General features: G+C 38.1%; 2 protein-coding genes across 4 annotated transcripts in view; both read right to left on the bottom strand.

Moving 5' to 3' along the window:
• The window catches only part of adam11 (ADAM metallopeptidase domain 11), a 39,376-nt gene extending 31,453 nt beyond the window's left edge, over positions 1-7,923 (bottom strand). The window contains exons 1-5 of the mRNA XM_061909648.1: positions 7,769-7,923; positions 7,550-7,685; positions 4,544-4,680; positions 3,189-3,265; positions 3,005-3,071 (exon numbers count right to left, since the gene is read on the bottom strand). Of these exons, the coding sequence (XP_061765632.1) occupies positions 3,005-3,071; positions 3,189-3,265; positions 4,544-4,680; positions 7,550-7,607 (339 nt within the window). The 5' untranslated portion in view covers positions 7,608-7,685; positions 7,769-7,923. The remainder of the gene's footprint in view (positions 1-3,004; positions 3,072-3,188; positions 3,266-4,543; positions 4,681-7,549; positions 7,686-7,768) is intronic.
• A 444-nt stretch (positions 7,924-8,367) lies between these two features.
• Positions 8,368-19,287, bottom strand: dbf4b (DBF4B-CDC7 kinase regulatory subunit). 3 transcript variants are annotated; one of them, XM_061909651.1, is made up of 12 exons: positions 19,155-19,287; positions 17,436-17,592; positions 17,191-17,358; positions 17,043-17,093; positions 12,332-12,401; positions 12,117-12,181; positions 11,992-12,031; positions 11,864-11,909; positions 10,620-10,751; positions 10,425-10,548; positions 10,225-10,349; positions 8,368-10,145 (listed from the first exon to the last, which is right to left on the bottom strand). In XM_061909651.1, the coding sequence occupies exons 2-12, from the start codon at positions 17,583-17,585 to the stop codon at positions 8,909-8,911; spliced, it is 2,208 nt and encodes a 735-aa protein (XP_061765635.1). In that variant the 5' UTR covers positions 17,586-17,592; positions 19,155-19,287; the 3' UTR covers positions 8,368-8,908. The 3 variants fall into 3 exon arrangements, with proteins under 3 accessions (XP_061765635.1, XP_061765634.1, XP_061765633.1); XM_061909650.1 differs by lacking the exon at positions 19,155-19,287 and adding an exon at positions 17,830-18,022; XM_061909649.1 differs by lacking the exon at positions 19,155-19,287 and adding an exon at positions 17,826-18,021.
• Positions 19,288-19,548: the final 261 nt, after the last annotated feature.

Raw genomic sequence — 19,548 nt, 5'->3', positions numbered from 1 at the left:
TATAAATGTCTAATGATAATGTCAATGAGGGATTTTTAATCACTGCTATGCTGAAATTAAAATTAATATTGATACTGTTGTTGATAATATTCATTTTTGTTTCACTACTTTTGTTTTTTTCTGTGTTGTGTTTGTGTCTCCTCTCAATTGCTCTGTTTACTGCAATTCTGAGTGTTGCTGGGTCAGGTTTGGTTTTGGAATTGGATTGCATTGTTACGGTATTGCTGTGTATTGTTTTGTTGGATTGATTAAAAAAAAATAAAAAAAATTAAAAATTAAATTTTTTTTAAATGAGAATCGATTCTGAATCGCACAACGTATTTGTATTGATTTTTTCCCACACCCCTACTATATATGTATATATATATATATATATATATATATATATATATATATATATATATATATATATATACATACATATATATATATATATATACATATATATATGTATATATACATACATATATATACATACATATATATATATATATATACACATATATATATATATATATATATATATATATATATATATATATATATATATATATATATATATATAAATATATAAATATATATACGGCATGGTGTAGTGGGTAGAGTGGCCGTGCCAAAAACCTGAGGGTTGCAGGTTCGCTTCCCACCTATGGACATCCAAATCGCTGCCGTTGTGTCCTTGGGCAGGACACTTCACCCTTTGCCCCCGGTGCCGCTCACACTGGTGAATGAATGATGAATGAATGATTGGTGGTGGTCGGAGGGGCCGTCTACCCCAGGGCAGCTGTGGCTACTGATGTAGCTTACCACCACCAGGTGTGAATGAATGATGGGTTCCCACTTCACTGTGAGCGCTTTGAGTATCTAACAATAGAAAAGCGCGATATAAATCTAATCAATTATTATTATTATGTATATATATATATATATATATATATATATATATATATATATATATATATATACATACACATATACACACATATATATATACATATATATACACACACACATATACATACATATATATATATATATATATTAGGGGTGTAACGGTACACAAAAATTTCGGTTCGGTACGTACCTCGGTTCAGAGGTTACGGTTCGGTTCATTTTCAATACAGTAAGAAAACAACAAAATATAAATTTGTTGGTTATTTATTTAATAAATTTGCTAAATCTTCCACCAAAAATATTTTTCTTAGTGGAATATTTGTAATCGGAAACTTGGATAGCTCAATAATTCATAACAACATTGATTTTGATTCAGTATTATGTTATGAGCAAAGACAGTTTGAAAGAAAAAAAACAGCTTTGTTTTATTAGTCAAAGTTGCAACTTTTTCTAAATTACATTTAGCCTTTAAGCTTTTTTATTTCACTTTTGTTTGTTTTTGTTTAATCTTCATCCCTTTATGCGATTTCAAATTACCAGGAGATAGGCACCAGCGCCCCCCGTGACCCCAAAGGGAATAAGCGGTAGAAAAATGGATGGATGGATGAAATAAGCTTCCTCCATTTTGAAAAGGATGACAGGAGAAGTGTCACTCGTGACGTCACGAGTTTGACTAGGCGGTAATACTAAGCATGCGCTAATTATTTTGGGAAGCGAGTTTGACCCAGCAGTAATTCAAGGCAGGCGCATACTATATGCCCTGCGGCAATTCAAGGAAATACTGTATACACATACATATATTGTACACATACAACTATGTCTACATAAACAAATACATATACTATGTATATATACAGAAAACACAGTACACACATGAATGAAATATATATATATATATATATATACACATATATATGTGTATATATATATATATATACATATATATGTATATATACACATGTGTATATATATGTGTGTATATAAATATATATATATATATGTATATATACACATGTGTATATATATGTGTGTATATATATATATATATATATATATATATATTATATACATATATATGTATATATACACGTGTATATATATATATATACATACATATACAGTACATATATATATATATATATATACATACATATACAGTAAATATATATAGATAGATCAATATTACTTTATTGATTCCTTCAGGAAAATTAAAATTCCAGCAGAGTTGAGATCAATTTTAATAAAAATAAAAGTAAATAATGGGGGTTTAAATGGAAACAAAATAGAGAAATATTACAATAAGAATAAAAACTAAAAAGCAACAATGGGAATAAAAATATAACAGTAAAATAAGAATATAACAAGACAAAGTAGGCAGTAGTGACCATGTTATGAAAACGTATTGCACTGTTATTGTTTTGCATCTCCTGTCATCCTTGTAACCCCCACCCCCCGTCCCAGCGAGGAGTTGTACAGTCTAATGGCGTGTGTATATATATATATATATATATATATATATACACACACACACATACATATATATTGTACACGTATATATATGTATTTGTGTATATATACACAAATACATACACTATGTATATATACATACAGTATACATATGAATGTACTATGTAAATACACACACTTATATACATACATTCATACACATTCATACATATACATATATACACTTACACACATATACATACAGTATATACACAATACATACACATATTTTTTCTCCTCTCTTCTGAAAATATTTATTGAATATTTATTTTATCTGTCCTTTTTTGTAACACCTAGACATTTCTCGGTCAACGCAGAGGTTCAAAGTCTGTGTACATTTGATTTGTCCCATTGTGGAAAGGTGACCATATTTGAAATCCCCTCACACCATGACAAATTAAACCCACGCTGCTGCTGATTACCATGACAACCGTCCACTGATCGGTCAGGTGCTCTTTGGCGGAGAAACACGGCGAGAGAGATAGGATGCGGGAAGACGCCGTATAATTGTGTACTTGTAATACGCAATAAAAGCAGGAAAAGAGTGTAAGTGTGTTATCTGCTTGGCACACACCGTGTAATGATTTATCCTATTCATTGTTACCTTCATCTGTGAGGGGCGTCCATCGTCTTCAAATTGTCTCTCCACATAGTCTGTGGACAGCAGATGGCTGAGGATGAGAGAGAAACACAAACAACATCAAGGGCACACATATGAGAAAAGAAGGACGCTAATTTAGGTTGTGTCTAACAAGAAGAGAGTAACACACATCAGCGTGTTGACTTACTGGTTGAGTTCCAGGTCGAGGATAAAAGAGCGACCAAAAGCCTCCACCAGGAAGCTGCTGTGGGCCACATGCACACGCTGATACAAGACAGCGACAGAAACGTTAAAAATAATCTTAAACAACACAATGTGAATGTTTTACAGTTGCTATAAAAGGTAAAAAAATACAGATTTGTATTCTAATATAAAAAATATTTTAGAAACATTTTGACCAGTACCAATTGAGTGCTCTTGTCATAGAGTATATCTTACTGCTGTTTTTACAGTAGGCCCTTAAATTTAGATTGCCCTTGTCATATACAGGATATTTGGCTCAAGCTGGTGTTTTGTAGTAGGTCCTTAAAACAGATTGCTATTGTCATACCAATTATCTTTGACTAGTAAATAAAGAGTGCTCTAGTCATATAGAGTATCTTTTACTGCTGTTTTTGCAGAAGGTCTATAAAAATAGATTGCCCTTGTCATATTGAGGATCTGTGGCTGAATTTTTCGCAGTAGGTCCTAAAAAACAGCAGAGCACTCTTGTAAAATAGAGGATCTCTGACTTGTGTTTTGTAGTAGTGTCTTAATACGGTGATTTTGCTGTATGTCCCTAGAAAGTAGAATGATCCTTTCAAAAAGAAGATCTTTGACTGGTAAAAGAACACTTGCTATATAGCGGATCTTTAACTGGTGTTCTTGCAGTAGGTCCTAAAAAACAGCACCATGTTCTTGTCATATAGAAGATCTCTGATTTGTGTTTTTGTAATACAGAACCTTATAAAAAGCACTCTTATCAAATAAAAGATCTTTGATTTTTGTTTTCGCAGTAGTTTCTTCAATATAGAGTCCTCTTATCATATAGATGATCTTTGACTGGTGTTTTGCATTAAGTCTTAAAAATACAGCGCTATTGTCATATAGATGATCTATGACTGGTCAAAATAGAGTGTTTGTGTAATAAGGCCTTAAAAATAACAGCAGGCTCCTGTCATATGGAAAGAGAATCTCTGACTAGTGACTTAATGATTATTTTAGCGACTTGATTAGGTAAATTATAAATGTGAAGCTATGGTATGGAGTCCTGCATTGACAATAAAAGTGTCTAAACAGCAAAAAAACGCAAACTGTAATGTGATTTTCTTCTTTTGCGCATAAACTAGAACCTGAATGAACACCGGCTCTGCTAGTACCAACCAACTAATGCACTCCATTTTGAATCAGTCGCCTCCAGATGCAATTAATCAACAATCTGTGATTTTAATCCAAACAATATGGATAACTTCATGAGAGTTTTGCACATTGTTTCAACATCACAAACTTACTGTAAACATTGCATATTACAATTTCTACAGATAGAACATGTTTAGACAATACCTGTGCCCCCACTGTGGAGTTTTGGACCCAGGTGTCAAGGTGGCTGTGGATTAGCTCGTCCTGGGAGTAGATCTGATGCAGGAGCCTCTTGGGCTGCACAAGATCTTCAACGGGGGGGTGCCACCCTTCCCTTAGACCTGCAAGAATGTATGATGTTACCTTGTTCCATACCATGGTGTCAAAACTTTTTCCATCAAGGGCCACATACTGAAAAGTCAAAGGATGATATAGATCCATCCATCCATCCATTTTCTACCGCTTATTCCCTTGTGGGGTCGCGGGGGCGCTGGCGCCTATCTCAGCTACAATCGGGCGGAAGGCGGCGCCTATCTCAGCTACAATCGGGCGGAAGGCGGGGTATAGATGTTTTTTTAATTTTGTAAAAAAAAAAAAGCTAAAAAAAGAAAAACTATTTATATTTAAAGTTATAACTTTGTGTCAGCTTTGTGTTACATGTGACATCATAATTTAAACACGATACCGATATTGAAGCCTTGAGTATTGGCCGATAGTGATATTAATCCAGTGGTCGACAACCCAACATGTTGAGAAAGACATATTGGACAAAAAATACAAAAAAACAAACTGTCTGGAGCCGTGAAAAGTTAAAAGCCTTATGTAAGTGTTATAATGAAGGCAAGACATTAAGTTAGTGTCTCAGAGGGTCAGATAACTTCTGGAAATGACTGGCTTAAAACTGCCAAAGGTACAGTTGTGTGTGCCCAAGTTAAATGAAAGGACAGGCTGTCTTCTTCTAATGGATTTATTACAATCTTTGCAAGCTTGGTTACGTTTGCTGTTGTCTGTAAGAACATCAGAATCAGAATCAGTCAGACATACATGACACACAGTCATAAATGCAGCCAAAATTACATACAGATAATGTGTCACGAGACATGCAAATATAAATTAAATGGACGGAGGACATAAATAAAGGAAATTAAATGAACTCAAATGTACCTACAAACGAGGCATAATGATGCAGTATGTACACACAGCTAGCCTAAATAGCATGGTAGCAAGGATTATTAGCACTCCACACAAGTCAATAAAATCAACAAAGCTCACCTTTGTGCATTCACGCACAGCACCAAATGTTTGGTGGACGAAAATGAGACAAAAAAGGAGTGGCATCAAACACGTTTTTTTGTGGCAGCGTCAGAAAAAGTTGTACACATAAACCAAATAGGATGAGTTAAAGACCGCCAAAATTAGTAGGACAAAATGGCGCTGGTCAAATACTTTCATCAGTGAAGCATACCGCATTTCCCTGAATTACCGCCGGGGTGCTAATTAATTTAAAACCTCTTCTCACTCCTGCGCTTACCAAAGGCATGCGGTAAAAGTAAGCATGCGCTAATTATTTTAAAACCTCTTCTCACTCCGGCACTTACCAAAGGCATGCAGTAAAAATGTGAGTGTGATGTAAGCTTGTACCTTAAATCCTACTGAATAACTCTTAATCTTCTTCCCTTTATGCGATTTCAAATTACCGGTATTGAAATCAGCCTCCTCCATTTTGAAAATGATGACAGGGGAAGTGTCACTCGTGACGTGACGAGTTTGACCCGGCGGTAATACTAAGCATGCGCTAATTATTTTGCGGAGCGAGTTTGACCCGGCAGTAATTCAAGGCAGGCGCATACTTTATACCCTGCGGCAATTCAAGGAAATACGGTATACATAATAAACAGTGGGCTTTCTAACAATTAGCAAGGTTTGTGTTATATTTGTCCTCCTAAAGAAACATTATTAAAACAACAAATATATTCCCTGCCCACCTTTTTCCATTTTTTTAAAAAGCTCTAGGGAGCCACTAGGGCGCTGCTAAAGCGCTGCAGGTTGCTAACCCAGTATTAATCCAAGAAGATATCAGCACAAATTATACACATTTTTATTATTTTGTAGTGTGGAAATGTTAGAAAAGATTTAAACAAGTGAAATCACTGAAACAGTGAACAATGAAAAACACTTATTTATTATTAAACCTTTAGATTACATTTATGCTGTCTACACCTAATGGCCACAAGAATTTATGAAGCTCATGATGCACTAAGTTAAGTGATGCAGACATGTTTGCTACTGAATACGTTTTAAAACGCTGTTGCCTTGGAGACTTTGTATATGTATTTAATTTTATTTGATATTTGTTTATATTGACAAATTTTGTGTTTTAATAATGTTCAATTACCGTATATCCTTGAATTGCCGCAGGGCGTATAGTATGCGCCTGTCTTGAATTACTGCCGGGTCAAACTCGCTTCCCAAAATATTAGTGCATGCTTAGTATTACCGCCTGGTCAAACACGTGACGTCACGAGTGACACTTCCCCTGTCATCATTTTCAAAACGGATAAGGCTGATTTCAATACCGTTAATTTGAAATCGCATAAAAGGAAGAAGATTAAGAGCTATTCAGTAGGATTTAAGGTCCAAGCTTACATCACAATCAAATTTTTTATGCATACTGTTGGTAAGTGCTGGACTGAGAAGAGGTTTTAAAATAATTAGCACATGCTTACTTTTACCGCATGCCTTTGATAAGCGCAGGAGTGAAAAGAGGTTTTAAATTAATTAGCGCCCCGGCGGCAATTCAAGGAAATACAGTAATTATTGTTATTTTGCTTATCTGATCTGGACACCCTTAGTTATGAAGTATCACAGCATTTCAGCTTTCTCACACAACAGTATGTCTTTTTAGTATCATTTTTATTTATTTACTTGTTTTGTTTGATTTTATTTTAACAATATGCTGCGGGCCAACAAATCTCGACCAGCGGGCCACAAATGACCCCCGTGACACACTTTGGACACCCTCTGCCATCGTTACTTCATTATTAGTGGATCCCCGGCTGTGCACAATTATCCTCCAAAAAATATATAAAAATGTTGCACTGTTGTGTTTACATGCGATGCAAGTTGTGCAACAACCACATGTTCTCCTGCTATTGTGCAACAATACACAACGCCACAAACATTCCAAATGCAATTGAAAGCCATGCTCACCAGTCACGGAGCACCGTGCAAACACTGCAGCGATCAGCAGGCATCTCACAGCCCGCATGGTGCTCACATAGTCCCGGCGGTGTCTTCAGTGCAGGCGCCGTCAAGCGAACAGACAGAAGGCGGTCGGGAATGGTGTCTGGAGTGGAGTCCAAAGAGGGAAGAAAAAAATGATATTCATCCTTCACGGTTGTGTTGACAAGAGACAATGTGGAAAGTTACTTGGAGAGGGGCGTGCGGTGGCTGCCTGGAGCTCCTTGTGGTGGCTTTTTAGCTGGGGAGAGAAGCGTATCCGCCACCGCTGGGAGCGCGCGACACAGGCTGTGTTTCCCTCCTCCCACCGGACGGAGGTAGTAGTGAGTCCAAAGCGGCTGGGCGCAACACAAGTCAAAACACTTCAAAAAAGGTGATGCAAAACCAGTCATTCAAACAGCAAGAGGTAAAGTTCCTCATTAAAAATAAAGTTTGATGTTTATTGGCCATGTATGTACCTTTGGTTTAACACTGTTTTTTTTCTCAATAATTTGACTTAAAGACAGTTACTTGGAAGGAGCCATGGCAAGTATTTGGAAGAACACAATTCATCCTTAAAAGTCCTGTCTGGACCTAACTGTACATATTAATAAAATGAATACTACAGTGTATATATTAAAAAAGGAATACTACAGTGTGCATATTAACAAAATAGATACTAATGTCCCCTCCCACTTTGTCCATTAGCTCTCCATTAACTCTCAAGCGGAGTCAGCGTTTATGAGCATGAAGGGAGACCATATCACTTAGGCACAGCCGTTATATGTTCTACAAAGGGAAAGGAAATATTTAAGGTTAAAAACAATTTATTCAATAAAAATAGGAGTGATAATTTCCCAGGGAATAGTATGTATACACATTTGACTGACATTTGGGCCCATCTACATGAAACATGTACCAAAATGTATTTCCCCCCGATTCCATCTCACAGGAAGCACAAGAGCTCTACTCCATCCAAGTGCATGTCAGAACCATCAAAACGAGCGGGATGCAATCCAAAGCACTTATAGTAATTGAATAATGCCTCTTTCAGAAAAAGCTCATTAAATTCTGAGAGTGCGTTTTGAGACAGCTGCTGAAAGACGGATGTCAGCATGACAACACGCCCGCTGTTTAGCAGACTAACAGGAACGTAAGAGACAAGTATTGATGCTCGATCAGACGTATTAACTAATCAATATGTTGTTCAATCAAAAATTTACAATTGAAGGTGTGCCTAGATGGAAATTAATGAGTTTATTTTGCACTGTTTTTTAAGCAGTTGCCTTGTCTGTCTTTTCACAAGCAACTTTCTCCATCTTGCAGCGAGTGTTTCATTCTAAAGTGCTTTCAGTGCTGCACCTCAACAATTTGCACCACTGTCCTGGAGAAAGCGCAGGGCTCCGCCGCCGGTGTGGACGGCTTCAGGGCGGTGTGCAGACGCGACTCATAGCTGGTGTCATGCATCCAGGCGCATGGCCGCTGCAGAATGTCCATGTCCAGCTCGAAGCCTGGACCGACTGGCGACGTTGGATGGGCTGCCACCAGGCCCTGACCGGACAGCAACTCGCAGTCCCAATCCGAGTCGGACGAGGAGAGACAGTCTAAGTCCGGGATGAGAGCTGGGTCGATGCATACAGAGATGGAGTTTGACTGTAGAGAGTCTCGGCCGCAAAGGCCGCTGGGTGGTTGGTCGTTAGACAAGTGAGGTGAAGGGTTGAGAGGATGGGAGGACAGCGGCCATGATGCCAAAACATCAAATGAAGGTAAACTCAGCGAAACACTTGAGTCCAATTTCTCCACATGAGATATTCTGTCTAATAAAGGGACAATTCCACTAGAAGACTTTTGTCTTTGACAAGAGGGCGTGTCAGATAATGAATCTCTAATGTCTTTCCAATAACCACCGCTTGCCGTCCTTTTCCTTTTGCTGCGGCTTCGATCAGGGCTGGAATACCTACAGCGTTTTCTGAGGTTTGGGGTCCAAAATTGATGCTTGGAAGACTCCAGAAAACCAAAGGGACACTGGGTCCTGCTTAAAACTGGAGGATCATCTTGGTTGGATACCTCCACAGCCCCAATTGGAAATTCTGAAAATAAAACGGAGACGGATTCTGACACACTCACAACATTTTCACGCATATATTCCTCAGGGGTGGAGTTCTGAGGACTGAGTACAGGAGGTTCTGAGTAGAGACTGTGTGGGTCTATATGAACAGGTGAGAGGACTTGGGGGCTGAGCACAGGAGGCAGGGAGTACGGGTCAAAAGGGGGGTCTTGCGTAGATGGCTTAGGGCAGGGAGAGAGCAGCTGAGGCTGCGACACCACTGCCAGTACAGACTTGGTAAGAGTTGAAGGGCAGGGCAGGTTTTCACGGTCTGGAGAGAGTTGATGGTTAATAGAAGGGGAAGCTGCAGTTGGGATGGGGTCATCTGGTGATTTGCAGGGCTGGGCTTGACAAGCAGATTCCAGAGCAGGCCTGCAGATGGAGGTTTGTCCCTTTAAGGCCTGGACTTCCAGCTCCATCTCAGCATCAGTCAAAGGCTCAAGTTCACAAAGGTCTTGAGTATGCCTATAAGCTGGCGTTCTACATATAAAACATGTGAAATTAATTGAATAAATAAACTCAGTGAGTCAGATAAAGTGCGTTTTGAGTAAAAGCTCACCTATCTAAGACTTCCTCTTCAGGATCGATGTCAATTTGTGGAACCATTTTTACCACAAGGCGGTCCAACACGCTATAATTCGAGGACTCCAGCACAAAGGCGCGATGCTGATCTGATTGCAAGTGCTGCATGGACCAAACAAAGATATATGAACATAAAACACACATTGACATCATGTGACAAGGGGTAAAGATTCCCACCTCCTCTAAGTTAGAGAAAGACTGCAGGCAACATTCGCAGTAAGAGAGGTTCTTCTTGCGCGGCGGCCAAGGCGAAGGAGTTTGAGATTTGTCCTTGTTGCTGCTTAGAATTTTGCTTTTTGACCTATTTGGGGCACACACATATTTGTATTTTTAGTTATCCAAGGTGAAAGACAACAGATTAGCTTGACCGACCTGGATTTATTTCCTCCTGCAGCCAAATCTTTGTCAAAGAGGGGAGGAGGCGGCGAATCGAAAGGACTGAACCGTCCCAAGTAGCACAGCGATGGGAAGGTCATTGACTGCAACAGCAAGGGCTTGTACTTCCTGGTTACATAAAACCATCCAGTATTTATTTATGAGGATAGATAAAAGGAATCACTATGATAAAAAACTGTCACTCAATACAACCACAATAATAAATATTAGAGCTGGAGCTGTTGATTATTTTAGTAATCGTGTTACCCGTAATCTATCAATTAGTTTTTTTCTTTTAACTGAAAAAAACACACTTTTCGTATCAATAAGTAATAAAGAAAACAAAAAACATTTTCTGCTTGCCATAACCTTCATTCTTTTTGCACATCAATATTGAAATTGCACTTTTTAACACGTGCATTGATTTAAAAAAAACTCCGCACACCATCGCTCTTGTGTGTTCTATGAAAACTATGCATAGATATTTAAAGTTCCTGGCCACCTCTGCAGTCTAGATTTCATAATTTTTTATTAGTCACACTCATTGAACGATTAATTGAAGCAACAGAATGTAAAATTAAAAATAATTCTACTCGATTAAATCAATTAATCGTTGAAGCCTCAATAACCATGATGCTATGTCAGTATATTTGACTGTAAATAAATTAAATATATTAATTAGGGCTGTCAAAAAAATAAAACACAATATCACATTACTAATGTATAAACAGTAACAGATTAATAACACCATATATGTAATGCTAGTAAATAATTTATTTTAATAATCAAAAATCCCAATCATGATAATTGTGATTTAAAAATATCTAATTTGACCACAATAATATCAACAATGTAAATGTATTATTTATTAAATTATTTCCAACCACTTCCAAGCTTACAGCAGTGACCCCAGTTCATCTGCTGAACAATTTCAGCCTTCCCGATTCAATTCCTTTAGTAATGAGCACACATTAAGCATGAGCACTTCAATTAGCTCAAATGAGCAGAGGAAATGAAAAGACCTGTTGGCAAATGCATACGCAGCAGGAGCACGGCTCGGAAACCTATCTGTCTCAGGGAGAAGGCGGGGGGCAGCAGGCTTGTCACGTTACATGGTGGCACAATGAGGAATATCATCTTCACAACAAGACCCCACTGGAGTCTCCAACTACTTTAACCTATTATTGGTTTGGTGCTTTCATGCTGGCTGTGAACTTGTACGCCACTGAAAGAAAACTCACTTGCTTCTGTCTTCGATTTTGACATAAGGAGATCTCAGTGAAGTAGCTGCAGATAGAAGATGAAACCAGATGAGGTTAATATTTAGAGGTTTATATGTTAAAATAATGTGTATGCAGACCTAACTGACCTTTAACAACACGAGAAGAGGGGTGCCTGGTGGAAGTCCTCTGTTTTACACACACAGATTAACATTATTAAAACAACATTGAAAAGCCTACTTATTGTTTAAACCTATTAGGTTAAGTTTCTTACCTCCAGTTTGTTGTATTTTGCACTGACACGTTCACTGTTCAACTGCTTCAAGTACAAAAGAACATCTGACACCACATTAAGGAACTTGTTTTGAAAGAGAACTTAGATAGGCAGAGTGGTCACAAATACACACTTGCATGGCGCCATCTTCAGTGAGCAGAGGTTCACTACACAGCACAAGTGAGGGCATAAAAACCTAACAAACACAAGGATACCGTCCACATGCAAAATGTTCACTCCCCAAGAGCGGGCGTTTGTCAACACGCTGCTCGCCTGCAGACGTTCCTACCAGATAAAAACACAAAATCAGTCTCCTAATTGTGTGGAGTTAAAGGGAAACAACCTTTTTTGGGAATTTAGACTTTGATCCATAAGCCATATTTGAGACACGAACACAGTTTTCCTATTTTTATGCTTTCTAAATAGTAGACTTAGACTTAGAAAATCTTTATTGTCCCCAAGGGCAATTTGGTTTGCAGCAGTAGTCATTAAAAACAAGGTTCAACAGTAAAAACGAGGTACAACAGTAACAATGAGGTACAACAGTACAAACAAGGTAAAAAAACATAAAATACATACAATATACAAACCATCATGAAGGCATTGAGCTAAAAATTTAAAAAACATTTGTAAAGTAAAAGTAAGGGGCTTGAACTATTTTGCATATAAATCACTCTGAAAAAACATCCAAAAACGTTTTATATAGTGGCTGAAAGTAAGTACAGTATGTAATGTATGCATATTTACGAGAACATGTGATATTTACAGTAGTTTGGTCATTTGAAACATTACCAGAATTTCTTTCGTGGGCACATTGATTTCACACAGCGTATAGCAACGAAGGCTACTTCCGTCAACAACAGAATGTCTTCTGTGGTTGCCATCACTAATTATTGCAGACTTCATGAGAGCTAATGACAACTACTTTGGGAAAAATAAGGATACACAACCATCTTTTTAGAGCCTGAGTATTAGAACAATGAGCTACAAGGTTTAGAAGCCGAGTGTTAAGAAGATCCAGCTATAGTAAAACACTAAACCATCTTGTAGCAGTTTTACTAAGTGCTATACAGGAAAAACACAATACGAATAAAACAACCACATTGTCCACTCTCACTGGAATGGTTTTATCTTTCAGCACGAGATTTGTGCTCCTTGTTTAGATAATTTCAGCATTATCCTTACTTCTCAGTAAGACTGGACGATTATGGCAAAAATAATCACAATTATTTTTGATCAATATTATTATCAGGATTAATAACACGATTATCCATTAATTTAAAAACATGAGTATTTATTCTACCACCAACACCCAACTTTACATATAGTTTTTAAAAAGAGTTGGAATTGGGGGTTAAATCACCGAAATGATTCCTGGGCGCGGCACCGCCGCTCACCTCACCTCCCAGGGGGTGATCAAGGGGATGGGACAAATGCAGAGGACATAATTCACCACAGTTAGTGTGTGTGTGAAAATCATTGGTACGTTGACTTTAACTGATCTTAAAAAAACTGGATATAAATTAGTAACAAATAAACCACAAGTAAAATAACATTTAAATAATAGCAATATAATAAAAAATCAATTTTTCCTTTTTGTTGTTAATTCCGTTTTCTACCTTTTACCCTTTTTTGCCACCATAGAGTGTGTGCTTTTTGTGCAAAATAAAATGTAATACAATGTTTGTTAAATGCAAAAATTCCTCACATTTATTGGAGCAATACATCTTTAGACAATTTTGACCAGTATTTTGGGCTAAAGCCTAATCGTATTGTAAATGTATCAATAAGTGTTTTCAGTGTATTATGCTTGTGCAAGGTACTTTTTTGAAACCATCATTTTGTTAGCGTAGTCAGACCACATGTGGTGCGCCGCGTTTTTATTGTGAAGGGGGAAAGTGTGCTATGCTGTTCTCAACTTGATGAGTAAAGCGGCGACTCACCTGAAGCTGATATAATGGGTAAAAAGAGTGCGTCTCTCCATTTGCGACCACTGTTTGATCATTGCTGTTACATGGATGATGTCTTTACAACACAAGCACATAAGATGTGTTGTAAGTGTAATTGATTGTTGTTGTTAGCTTTAGCTTCAAAGTTTAATTGCTGTTTCAAATGACCACCTTGACACATTCACATTGTTCATCAGGACGTAGCACAAATGGTTATTTTCCTCACAATGACAACATTTCACTTACATTTATGTCAATTTCCCAAATATTATCTTCCGTTATCAGTGGATTCTGTTTTATTAGCCAATAATGTGACGGTCTGTGGTTACGTGAAGGTGGAAATCATGCCTGGCGTTTTTTGTTGAGTTTAGTGAATATTCAAATAGGCATAATAGTAGGGCTGGGCGATATATCGATATACGCGATATATCACGGGTTTTTCTCTGTGCGATATAGAAAATGATTATATCGTAATATTCGGGTATACGTTCTCACGCAGTTGTTTTTGGCTGCGGGCATTACACTACAGGCTCTTCTCACTCCTTCTTGTGTCTCCTTCTCACAGAGTGTAAGCGCAGGTTCTTACACACATCACATACTGTCAGGTCATGCGTCACATACGTTTACGCCCTCGCCCAGCAGAGAAGTAGCAGCGTGGCTAACGCTAGCCGTGATGCTAGCGGAGTGTTGTGAAAGAAGATGCGAATCTGGTAACAAATGAAGGAAGAATTAATTCCCAAGAAAAACAGCATGGGGTCCATCGCCTGGTGGTGGTTCGGCTTCAAGTGGGAATATGTCGAGTAGACAACTTTAATTTGTCCAGTGCGGGGCACAAGCGTTGCTACCAAAAGTAGCATTACTGCTAATATGTAGCATCATTTAAAAAGTCACTTGCTAATAACTTTAGTAAAAAGGTTTTGGTAAATTGACTTAGTTGTGATTTCACTCTCTGCACGAAAGTTTAAAATGAGTATATATTAATGCAGTATGAACAAGAATGTTTTAATGTAGACATAGAGAATCATCATCCTGCTGTGATTATATGTATCAAGTGTTCATTCAAGGCTAAAGGAAAATACCGAGATATATATCGTATATCGCGATATGGCCTAAAAATATCACGATATTAAAAAAAGGCCATATCGCCCAGCACTACATAGTAATACTGTAACAAATAAAAAGTAGCAACCATGGGGACATCAAAAAATTATAGTAGACATGCTCTTTTCTCACTCATTTGCTCTTCATCTGTTTCACCGTCACATGATCCAGAACTTGCATTCACGTTGCGCGCCCCATTAATTGTTTTTTTTCTTTCGATTTTTGCGTTTTTATAATTGTGAAAATCCATAATCTAAATCTAAATAAAAATTTGATTAATTTTCAGCCCAACTTCTCAGGTGAAACAAGCTCCTCCCATTTTCCAAGCAATGTCTTCGGGTTTAAGGTGAATTTTTAAACTTCTGCAACTTCTCGGCTTATTGCCACAACCATTTAATGTACAAGCGAGAGGCATGATTTTTACTCTAGCAATAACTTTTCCAAACTCAGCTGTCCAGAGTAGCAGTGCATGTTACTAAAAGTAAATTCACAATGTTGCTACAGCTTGGTTAATATGCAGGTCACAGCACGTAATTGGAACGTTGTTGGATGTATTTTTAATATATGACTCCCCATTGCTTGTGTTATTAGCTGCCTCTTGCTAGCCGTTTTTACTACTTAGAATGCACAGAAAAGAGAAAGCCATGGGTGCTTGTCTCACATAAGAAAAAAAATTCAGTTTCCATTTAAAGCAGGGGTCTCAAACTCAATTTACCTGGGGGCCACTAGATGCAGAAAGTAGGTGAGGCTGGGCCACGAGAAAATATTTCTTTAAATAATATAAGATGCACTTTTTAATGAATTCACCTACTTTGATTGGCTTTCCCACCCTAGCAACATACTTGCCAATTCTCGCGATCTTTCTGGAAACACCCGAATTTCAGTGCTCCTCGCGACAATCTCCCAGGGCAATCATTCTCCCGGACTACAATATTGAGGGCATAACGTGATGGCACTGCCTTTAGCGCCCTCTACAACCTGCCGTCTCATCTGTTTTTCCGCCATACAAACAGCGTGCCGGCCCAGTCACATATTGTATGAGGCTTCTGCAGAACCACGGTAGTGACTGCAAGACATAGTTGATCAACAGCCATACAGGTCACACTGAGGGTGGCCGTATAAACAACTTTATCACTGTTACAAATATGCGCCACACTGTGAACCCACACCAAACAAGATTGACAAACACATTTTAGGGAGAACATCTGCACTGTAACACAACATAAACACAACAGAACAAATACCCAGATTCCAATGCAGCCCTAACTCTTTCGGGCTACAATAGGAGACGGGTTTGGGGGGAGGTTGTATATTGTAGCTCAGAAGAGTTAGGGTTGCATGGGATTCTGGGTATTTGTTCTGTTGTGTTACAGTGCGGATGTTCTCCCAAAATGTGTCTGTCATTCTTGTTTGGTGTGGGTTCAGTGTGGCACATATTTGTAACAGTATTAAAGTTGTTTATACGGCCACCCTCAGTGTGACCTGTATGGCTGTTGATCGAATGTCTTGCAGTCGCTCACTGCGTCTATTAAAGTCAAATACAACTTGTGACGGAACTGGCACGCTGTCTGTACAGGTTGTAGAGGATGATAAAGGCAGTGCCTCCACGGTGCCCCTAAATATTATTGATTGGAAGAAATTTGGGAGAATGATTGCCTCTGGAGGGGCACTGAAAATCGGAGGGGTCTCCCGGAAAATCGAGAATATACAATTATGAGGCTGTAAAGCACCATTCATATAAAACTTGCGGGCCGCACCAACATTAAATTTTCACATCAAGGTGCAGGCCGCAAAAAAAAGGTCTCACGGGCCGCAATTGGCCCTCGGGCCGCGTGTTTGAGACCCCTGATTAGAAGTCTGCAGATTAGTCACTTACATTGTTGCGAATTGCTTTTTCAAGGAGGGCTTTTCCTCGGCTGCCGCAAGCCTGCACAACACAAACATTGTAAAGTTAAAATGTTGTATTATTGCTCTTATGTGGATATGTCTATGTGAGGAATAAAAACAAGTGATCTGTCCAATACCGTTGGCCGTGGAGTTGCTGGTCGCTGTCTCTCACTGCTGAGGACACTTTCTCGCTGCTTTGGGGTCAGCTGAGCTTCATCATTACTCTTTGTCTTCTGCTCTTCCAGGCCTACTTTACTACCAGTAAGCACAAAGCTTACATCTCTGTGCAGGAAGCTCTCAATGCCCTTTGTGAAATAAAGACCAAGCCGTTTCAACTGGAGGATAGTCAGTATAAATGATGTTCATGTTATCACAAACTTACGCCTCCGAGGAGGGATATGGCTTCCAAAAGCAAGGCTGTAGGACGTTTCTTAACATTGTCCAGGTAGAAAGTCTTGCCTTGCAACTTCTTCTCCCCTGGACACAGTTTGCCCAAAAGTCCTGGCTGATCTGCGCACAGCTGCTGCAGCATAATGCTCCTGGTGTAATAATAGAGCCATTACTTTACATGGAGCACCAAGATACCCTGGACTAAATTGTTAATAAGCAGTAAACATGTCTCTATTGCAGCAGCTACTCTGTTTCCCCAAAACATCGTGACCGTGAATAACAAGTTTATAATAACAAGCAATGCTAGGCTAAGCAAGCACGCTAGCTAACTAGCAATCAAGCTAAATTAGCGGCTAACCTTATTAGCTCCCATTAAACTTACCCACCTGTCATTTACACCGAGTGTAAACCGTCAGGTTGTCGGCTAGAAAAACTTGAACGTCACCAGGGGAAATAACTATTAACACTATTTATTTTTAAACACGTATTGTTAACTACGACGACAAGAAGCAACCGCCGCTTTTTTAAAAACACCGACGGAGAAGTGGTCATATCCGGTAGAATGCTGCATTCAGGTACCTTTTCCGTGGTTGGTATATTCCGCACTTTTTAGATGTTGTTTATTTTCGAAGACCGTGTTATACTAATTACAGTAGGGGTGTGGGGAAAATTGTATTCCAATACCAATCGAATCGAATACGTTGTGCGATTCAGAATCGATTCTCTTTTTTTTTAAAGCGATTTTTTTTTTACAATCTAACATACCGCTACACAGCAATACCATAACAATGCAATCCAATTCCAAAACCAAACCTGACCCAGCAATACTCAGAAATGCAATAAACAGAGCAATTGAGGAGACGCAAACACGACACAGAACAAACCAAAAGTAGTGAAACAAAAATGAATATTATCAACAACAGTATCAATATTAGTTATAATTTCAGCATAGCAGTAATTAAAAATCCATCATTTACATTATCATTAGACATTTATAAAAAATTAAATAAAAGAAAAATAGTGTCACAGTGGCTTACACTTGCATCGCATCTCATAAGCTTGACAACACACTGTGTCCAATGTTTTCACAAAGATAAAATAAGTCATATTTTTGGTTCGTTTAATAGTTAAAACACATTTACATTATTGCAATCAGTTGATAAAACATTGTCCTTTACAATTATAAAAGCTTTAAAAAAAAAAATCTACTACTCCGCTAGCATTTCAGCAGACTGGGGTAGATCCTGCTGAAATCCTATGTATTGAATGAATACAGAATCGTTTTGAATCGGAAAAATATCGTTCTTGATTCGAGAATCGCGTTGAATTAAAAAAAATTCGATAGATTATCGAATCGTGACCCCAAGAATCGATATTGAATCGAATCGTGAGACACCCAAAGATTTGCAGCCCTAACAGTATTATGGACATACATTATTCACTTGGTTTGAATATGTTTTATCACTTTTACAAGTTTATTTGTATTTTATAAACATTTTTTGTTGTACTTATTCATTTAATGTATTTTCAACAAACTACTCGATGTATAAGCATAGCAATTATAAGTCATATTAGTTATTTCGCCATAAACTCGTCAGTTTAGAATACTTTGTGGGGATTTTTTAGGTTTACCGGTTTTAATTGTAAATCCAACACAGTGTGGCTCCGAAATGACAACACTGGCTCGGTTTCTTAAAGACGGGCTCTTTACTTGAGTTTTTAGCCGTGAAAACTCGTGGCCGCCTGCCACTTCGGAGGTTCTTGGGCAGCAAACACTCCAGTGTTGTGCAACTTGTTCAGCTAGCCAAATGTTCCCTACTGCTGCTGATGGCCCAAAGTCCTTTGCATGTCTGCAACTCCAAACACCACCCCAAATCTCGCGAGAATAGCGGTGTGACAAAGAAAATAAATTGCCCTTTTTATAGTAACCCAAATGTGTCTTATTTACAAAAAATATAACATGACTTAAGAACCATAATAATTTACAACAAAAAACGTTAATCCTTAAAACAAAAAATAAGTGTAAGTTTTTAACAACACTTACACAGAGCATTGGTTTATTATTGTCCAGCAGGGGGCAATGTTACTATGAATACTGACACAAG

The sequence above is a fragment of the Nerophis ophidion genome, linkage group LG08 (assembly GCF_033978795.1).
Source record: "Nerophis ophidion isolate RoL-2023_Sa linkage group LG08, RoL_Noph_v1.0, whole genome shotgun sequence".
NCBI classification, from domain to species: domain Eukaryota; kingdom Metazoa; phylum Chordata; class Actinopteri; order Syngnathiformes; family Syngnathidae; genus Nerophis; species Nerophis ophidion.
Note: the sequence above shows the minus strand (reverse complement) of the source record. Positions and strands in the feature narration are given on the sequence as shown.

What these genes read in the sequence shown, in the direction of transcription:
- dbf4b (XM_061909649.1), bottom strand. An exon ending in CCATATCCCTCCTCGGAGGC is followed by an intron (nt 17,359 to 17,435) that starts GTAAGTTTGTGA and finishes TATTTCACAAAG; the next exon opens with GGCATTGAGAGCTTCCTGCA. An exon ending in AAAAAGCAATTCGCAACAAT is followed by an intron (nt 12,402 to 17,042) that starts GTAAGTGACTAA and finishes TTTATCTGGTAG; the next exon opens with GAACGTCTGCAGGCGAGCAG.